This window comes from Merops nubicus, unplaced genomic scaffold (genome assembly GCF_000691845.1).
Source record: "Merops nubicus isolate BGI_N331 unplaced genomic scaffold, ASM69184v1 scaffold47334, whole genome shotgun sequence".
NCBI lineage: Eukaryota > Metazoa > Chordata > Aves > Coraciiformes > Meropidae > Merops > Merops nubicus.
The window spans coordinates 30218-38720 of NW_008604490.1; the positions used below are offsets into that span (position 1 = coordinate 30218).

At 39.4% G+C, this 8503-nt stretch overlaps 1 protein-coding gene across 1 annotated transcript in view; it reads right to left on the reverse strand.

The window, feature by feature from the left end:
- LOC103771699 (ankyrin repeat and sterile alpha motif domain-containing protein 1B-like) overlaps window positions 1-1366 on the reverse strand; it is a 15755-nt gene extending 14389 nt beyond the window's left edge. Inside the window, exon 1 of the mRNA XM_008939002.1 lies at window positions 1346-1366. Coding sequence (XP_008937250.1) covers window positions 1346-1366 — 21 coding nt within the window. The remainder of the gene's footprint in view (window positions 1-1345) is intronic.
- Between the last annotated feature and the right edge of the window lie 7137 nt (window positions 1367-8503).

Below are 8503 nucleotides of genomic sequence, written 5' to 3' on the forward strand. Positions count from 1 at the left end.
GGCAAATATTTGGGATAGATTTAAGAAAATATGCAGAAACACCTGTTGATTAGTTTACAAATTAAATTTACTAAAAAAACCCGAAAACCAATCCAAGACAAAAATAGTTCTGACATAATAGTTTATAGCTGATCTTAATTCTTTTAAGGTGGAAGGCAATGATGGACTGACCAATCTATAGAAAACTACTGTGGACAAATAAAGTAGATAACTTTCAGAGAACACTCACTCATGGGAGTATCTGCAAACAATCACAGAGATCAAACAAATGTTTTCTTGAGAGGAAGGAGTAAGTTCAATTACAGCTAAATATGAAGAAACATCAGCACATAGAATGAGAATGTAAAGACATTGAAAGGGCTACAATTTGCATCTAGAAAGATCATTAGAGCAGCTGAACAAAAGTAGCAGTTGTGGTTTTGTATTCTTCAAGAAAAAAACCAGCATAGATATAAGCTTGAGAATACAGACTGTACCTGCGGAAAAAAAAAACACATCAAAACACTCTGAAAACCAGGTGATGCTAACACTAGAGAGCAAAGCAAACAAAAATTTAGAAGAAAAAAGTCCATAATCAAGTCCCCTTATCAGATCTTGATCCTTCTAGAATCAAACACAATTCTATCTTTGCCAGCGTAAAATTCAAATATACAGATCCAGCTATATTCTGCAGTTAGCATCTATGGCATGAAAGCTAAAACCTCTAATTAAAATTTCAAGGAGAACCTCATCCATGTAATAGAGTGGATGGTTGCATCTCTCAGCAAGAGGACAATCAAGTTTATCCCAGAGAAGATTTTTCACCCAGAAGGCTAGGCACTGTCAAAAAACCGAAAGCTTAAATGGTAAAAACATCCTGGAGAGAGAGAGGGAGAGAGAGAGAGAGTGTGTGTCCGTGTCTCTGTCTGTGTGTGTATAATAGTTCTCAAATGAGCCTTTTCATAAAATTCAATTTCAATGCACAGAACAGTGACTGTACGGAAGCCGCAGTACATACATCTATCAGAATAACCAGCAATACACCCTGCATATGCTCATAACCAGACAAAATATTCACAAATATGACAACTTCACTTTAATCATCTGGCAACCCAGCAATCATCCAACTTTTGTCCTTCCCTTCTTTCCTGACAGCTACGTTCAAGAGCTCTTTGTCTCCCGTTTTGATTATTGTAATTATGTCCTTCCTCACCTCCTTAGCAGCAAAATTTCTCTTCTCCTCAAACACACTACACAAACACAGCTACAAAGTTCAATTATTTTAGCTTTTTGGTCTAATTTGCACTGTCTTCCATGTGTCATAAAGGTGTGAAGCTTCCTGTTGGCAAGGCTACATTGTACTAACCATCTGGGAGTCCTCTTTCATCTAGACGGGTAGTACGTTGTTTAACCGTCCTCCTTATCTGCTCCACACTCGCTTCTCTTTGTCTAGACCACACCTGATCTTTAGTATTTAATCAAGGTTGTGAACTTCCAAAGACTGTATCTGCATGAAACAGCTCATCAGAATACTATTAAATGATAGTTCATAAGTTAGGAAATGAATCAGACTGATGGATGTTTGTAATTTATAAAGCCAAACTGTCTCAGCTGGTAAGGAGCAGGAGATGTCCCTTATCAGCCTGCAAACCACACAAACACCAGCATTTGTGCAACGGTGTTCTGGAAGACTGTAGCCCAGTGCAGAAACATGATTTTGCAAAACAATTCTGCATTTGTACCCACATTGCAACAAAGAGTTGGGCAGTGGAATAACATCTTTTGTTATTGTGACAGTGCTATCATGAAAAACACACAGCTCTATTTCCCCTGCTCGACTCCCAGTGATAAAGTAACTGAAGTCCACCATGTAATTACTATTTCTAAGTGTTTTCCAGACTTCAATAGTTTTGAGTTGTCATGGTAAGCTCATGCTATTTGCTTGTTCTTTTCTTTTAATGGAGGAGGTGGCTGCCAGGGTGTGTAGCATGAGTTTTCAGAGATACGATACGAACACCATTCACTCCGGCACTGTAAGTGCTTTGGCTCTAAATTCTGAGATGTTGAGATGAAGTCCCACAGCTTTTATGGTCAGACATTTCACACCTCTGTGCAGGCCAAGTAGGCATCTCTGCCAGAGCCTGTGACCAGAAACTAAGAAGGTGGAACACAGGAGTCAGTATTCCCCTTCCTTGGGCTTTTCAGGTTCTAGCCATTGTATCAACTCTGTGAGGACATGATGAGATGACAAAATATTCTTCGTCCATCTGGCGCCTCTACAGGAAGCAGATGGACTTGAGCCAAATATTTCATATGCATGCTGACATACGGTCTAATGCTCCAAGGCATGTTTGTACCATAGTAGCAGGATTAGATTTTATCTCGTGTAGAAGCAATCATAGTGACAGGACCCTGTCTTTGGGCAAGTGTTCTCTAGCCTAGGAACTGGTCACAGTCCCTATGAACTCCATTGTTTGTGATTGAAACTTTGGCTCTTTGTTTTAATACACTTCTTTAGGATAATCATCTGGATGAACAGCAAGCATATTCTAGGCTCATTGCCACTGCCTGTCTCTGATCAGCTGGTCATCTACCTAAGGACAGATGTGCATGCCCTGTCTCCTCAGGTGCACTGTTCCTGCAGAGAGAAGTCTTAATGCTGCAGTCTGCAATACCAGAGAGACTGTGCTTTGTTCCCGCTCCTGAAATGCTTCCTACTGGACAGGTAGATGACTCCATGGAAGTAGGCCACATTTAGTTCAAGAACCATAAAGGCTTGGCTGCAGACACAGAAAGATGGAAGAAAGCATCAACATCCTATATCTAATATGAAGTATGTTCAGCTACCTTAGATCTCCCAAAAAGACATAAAGCCTTGTTTTCTTCAGAATAAAGAATAGGAAGTGCAGACTTGCCTGTATTTTGATGAAGCTGCTTCATCCCCTCAGCACCCAGAATGGAGATCCATCCAATGAAAGGAGGTAGAGAGCACCTTCTTCATAATTGCCTAGTTATTACAGTGCTCGCTTTTACACTAAAGGTCTGGATTTAAGACGCTTCTGAGTTTGCACCTGAACCCACTGCTGCCATTTACACAGGACAGTCCCAAAAACCTGAAAAGCCTTGGCAGGGCTGCTCCCAATTCCTCCTTTGAAACTGGTCATAAAGAGATGCAACAGCAGTGGTGCCAGACAGAGTGAGAGCCTGCAAGTTTGAGTCTGATCTTGTTCATGACTCTTCTTTAGTTTCACTGAAAAAACACCACACTCTCAAGCAGCCTCTACACAGATTTCCATACTATAGTACCACAAATTGTCTTAAGTGGGTAAAGCACTCTCACCTCTATTTTGATAGAACTGCTAGATGTTTATTTACAATATAAATTAAAGTCCAACTAATTTGGGATCCACCCAGGCAGCGTGCCTAACAAATCAAGGTCATTAACAATGGCTTAAGAGGCACACAGCTTTGCTCTATGAATAAAGCAATATAAACTAGCTGTTTATTTTTTAAAAGCCTCAACATGCAAACACAAAACCTACAACCCTAAAGGGCCTCTAACCCTTTCAAGGCAAGATTGTACCACAGTACCTTGTTCTGTTCAGAACTGGATTACTCAGTTTTCATACAGTGGTCAAAAAGAAACCATGGTTGAAATGCTGGGGTTTGAACCCCAAGCCCCAAATTAAGGTTGACATATGGGTGATTCCCACAGCCCTTCATAAAGAGGTGGTGAGTTTGCCTTATAGCTTCCCCTCAGGGTGTGGCCAGCCCTGCAGGGAGAGACAGAAGGGAAATGAGCCCCAGGGGTCCCGCATTGAGTTGACAAAGGTCACGTGTCCCTGCTTGGGGATAAAAGTTGGGACCAGTTGCAGGGAGTCAGGAGTGTCTGTCTGTGGAGTGCACTCCACAGAGCTTCCTGGTTCAGGGAAGACCTCCTGACTCTCCCTGGAGCTGGGCCCCAGTCTGTTTAGACCTTTGTGAATGCGGGCGGATGGGGTGAGAGTCACTATGTGGGCACCTTTCTCTTATGTGCTTAGCCTGCTGGTCTGGCTGTTTCCCATGCCAACTGTGGGCAACCTCGGGTCTCTGTTTGGACCACCTGTTGTGGGCCGAGTCACATCTTTTGTGAGATCGTTGGGGGTGGCGCCCATTATGTACCAGCTGATTGATCTGTTTGTACCCCCAGCGATCATTCATGCAATATTCTTCTTGTATACAATACAGTCTGTGTATTGGTTCATCTTCCTGCTGGTGGTGGTATCATTTTTGTTGGGCCTGGTCATTGGCAGAACAATGGTCACTTTTAGGTTTTACTGCATATGTAATTACATTTAATCTTGCAAATACAGAGTAAAAGGACATTATTTAGCTATGCCAAGTCACTAACAACTCCATACATAAATTTTAAGTACAAGTTTATGAGCCTGTAAAATCTTAAGTTTTCATGTTGGATTTTTACTTTTGCAAATGAATCTGCTAATTCTGTCTTATGCTGTTTTTTAATAGCTATCTGAAGACAAGAGTTAGCAATTTTACTATCCAGTTATGTACTGGAATCCACTTCACTATGACAATGTGAACATTTTCCCAAACTGGTAGCAACTATTAATTCCAAATGGCATCAGGCTGCAGATTTCAAAATATGTGTTGGTACCACCTACTATCATATCCATAAAAGTGGTACTTATTTAAGGCTTACAAAGCCTCATTAGATAGTTCCTATTGAGTGAATCACTTTGACAATATCATGCATGGATGAAATTGAAATAAAAATTCGAAGTTCACTTCTGACCAGTTAGTTCTGAAGTAAATTTTGACATTACAAACTGCCTTGTAACAAGAATTTATTAACTTCTCTCAGTCCAAAAGGCTTAAAAATGCAATGCTGACACAATTTAATACCTCTTGGAATAAGATAGCATCTGTAATCCCTGTGGTACAAGGCTGTTTACATCTCCACAATTAGTAGATGCCTCCAAGCTACATAATATGAACGTTGCACTGGAGATGCACCTGCAACTAATGTACTTGAGAACAAGAGGGTTTTTTTGTTGTTTTTGCAATATCTGTACATGCTCTGCTGCTGCTGAAAGGGCCGTGCACCCCTCCTGCACTTTGGATTTCTTTCAGCCATGGAGTTCAAGGACACATGATCCACTGAAGAATATGGGATGGCATGATGTGGATATGCAAAAGGACTGAACGTTTGAGTATAAAGGACTTTCGTTTTGAGTCTGTTTTGAGTCCATGGGTCTGTTCCACTGCAGACCCTCCCAAAGCAGTAGCCACATGAAACAGACAGATCTAGAAGTCCCAAGAGAACAGAGGCTGAAGAATCTAAATTCTCAAAAACACTATTTAATCCTGACATAGTATTTGCATGGCTGGTTTCACTAGGAGGTCAATGGAGAACATTTCTACTTATGGGGGAGAAATGACATGGAGACTGAAAAGTAGAAGGGGATTGGCAGAAACAAGGAGACTGACATCAATATCCAGGTCCTCCTTTATGTAAGAAGAAATGAGGAAGGAATGCCCCAGCCTCTGCCTGTTTTCAGTGGAAGTTGTCAATTCTGCTTCATTTTCCTCTCCAGAGATAAGAGAAGCAGATTTTGTAACAATTTCAGCTTTGACATTTTGGTGCAGCATTTAAGTCAGCAAGATATTTAAACACCTGCTTTTTGAATAGAACTGTTTTGTCGATTCCCCAAAACTGACTTGAAATCTAAGAATCTCTTTTCTAACAAGAAAACTTTAAAGGAAGATATATAAAATTCAGGAAGGTGGCAGGATCCAAGAACAAAGTCTAAGTTCCCTACCTCTGCAGTAAATATCTGATTGGTTCAGACTACGTAATTGGTGTATTTGCAATTAGTGCAACATTAGTGATTTAACATTACTGCAAGGAAAGAGTCTACCTGGCTCATACCAGTAAGTATAAAACTATCCCCTTTCCACCTGGTCAAGGAATTCAGATGTGGAAATGCCAGATGGAGTATACTGTACAGAACCAGTCTTCTCCTAGATCAAATTAAACTTTATTCCTTTTCTTTATTTTATTTTTATATGTAGACACATTTTATTCTTGCTTCATGTTCCTATGGTGATTTGAAGCAAAGGCAGTAATCTGATTGAAAACACAACTTGTAATATTTCCTATGCCATGCTGAGAAAGATGAAAGCTCTTAAGTTCTTGAAGGCATCTCTCAAATATAATTAATAAATCTATTCTGACCAGGACAGCAAGATTTAATCTCCAAGTAGCAAAGGTCAGTTTACAGCAGGTGGAGAATGGAGATAAGGAGATAGTGCTTGTCAACTGCGAGAGGGAGTTCGTGAGAGAAAACAGCTGAAAACAAATAAGAAACCATAAAATATAAATCCATCCTTGGAGCACAAGTATGTGAATGGAAAACTAAAGTATACTCCCTCTCATAGGCACAGTTCTTGCCAAATATCCATAATTTTGGATGGCTGCAAGAGTTTGCAGTTTGGGCGGTAACAAACAGCATGTATAACCTTGACCCCCATGCTGAGCTCAATCTATTGCACCTGCATGAATTTCCCCAGACAAATCCATCACCTGCCCTGCTGGAGCACACTGCTGCACAATGCATAGCCAAGAAGAGTTATTAAGACAGAGGTTCCCAGATTTTGGTTGTTTTTTTGGGTAGGTTTTTTTTTGGTTTGTTGGTTGGTTGGTGTTTTCATAATATCATAGAAGATTTAGGATTTCCCTTCACGCTTAAGCTAAAAGAGAAAAGTCTGCTGTAAACCTTTCTGTGGAGAGACACGAGGGATATCTGCGTGACACTCCCCTTGAGAACCAAAACCATCAGTTGCAATAGCTGAAAGCACAGGAGGCATCTACTACTAACAGTGAGGGATCTGCAGCAGCAAACACGTCAGTTTTGTTGTTTCTCTGTATCTATAAATGATTAAGAAGGATCAGGATACCTTTTTTTCCCTGATAGGCTTCTTTTGTCCTTGTGTGCTGCTGACTGGAAGGCATCCAGTAAATATCAACTCTTTTTTGAGCAGCATTAAGCTACAGCCACACCGATAGAAGAATTAGGTACCTATTTTTCATATATTCTCCTTAAAAACTGTTATGTGGATGACTCCAGAAATACTAAAACATTGTTGGGAAGCACCTCAATATAGTACAAGGCAATATGTGTCATACTCCCCCCCAGCATGTTTCAGATTGCAGCATGCTATAAATTTGAAATATGTAAATGGAAAAAAGACCCTAAAATTAAAAAATGTTGCTCTATCATGTTATTACAATTGTATGTAAATTCAGTACCTGAGAAGCAGTCAAATAATATACCTAGCTTTTAACTTCTTTTTTTGTAAGTGAAATGTCCGTTTCGGTATATTTAAAGTAAAATGTAGCTACAAAAGAAGCCACATTTTCAGTTACAACAGAGCAGTACCTAAATACAATAAAGAACATCACAGCAAAACTTCAGGATGACCTAGGACAACCTAGACTCCCAATTAATAGACAGTAACTTTCAGAAGACAACCAGAAGGAGAAAGTTTTGGAAAAAGATACATTTTTTTTCCACTGGGAAGCTTAGGCTAAAATAATAATCTGTTCCCATTAAGTCAACGTTTTTTTTTGCTTCTGACTTTTAAAGGAATATGATTAAAAGAACTACATAGAAAGAACAAATGAAAACCTGATTAAAAACTTTTTTTCAATCCTCTCTGCAATAAAAAAAAAATTCAAACCAGAAAATAAACATTCTCACAGCACAATGGTTACAAAAGAGAATGTAAAACATAAATGTATATAAACCCCATTACTGTATTATGTAAATACCCTGTATGGCACTATAGACTACTAGTGCAACTCCATTATTTTTATAGAAAAACTGTGTTGTAAATTAAACTTGTTTTCTTTTGTAACTAAATTTTTCAAGTATATAACTTAAACCAGCTAAATTTATTACTTAAAAAAAAAATCTTTAAATGGCTATAAATTATTTAGAGTGACTTTTTTGATGTAAAACTTCCTAGTTTAGTCAAATGACTTACTGATGTTGTCATATGCTACTATGGTGTCAAATTCTGCCCTAAGATCTGCACAGGCATATGCCTAAAAAATTGAACTGCTAACTCTGACAGTGTGAAAACTGGATTGGAAGATGGCATGCTTACAGCCTCAGGTAACTCTCCAGAGCACGTGTACGTGACTATAGATCTCTCTGTGCCAAGCTGTCAGGTTTCCATAGAGGAGATTAAGCCCAGGTAAGGAATGATTAGCTCGGAATTAGCTGAAAAGCCACAGATCTTCAAGCAATTGAGTAAATGAAACTGTTAGTACCGCCAGCCCTTAGCTAAAACAGCTTGTACCAAACTCTGTGTGCTGCAGGTATGTAACTGATAGGAAATGGTTGTTTGATTGCATGATTTTTACACATCTTCCAGCTTTCTGGAATTGATGCTCAGAGGCATCTTGCATAAAAAACTTATGACCTTGCCTCTTGCCTCTTGCCACCACGTAAAGGAA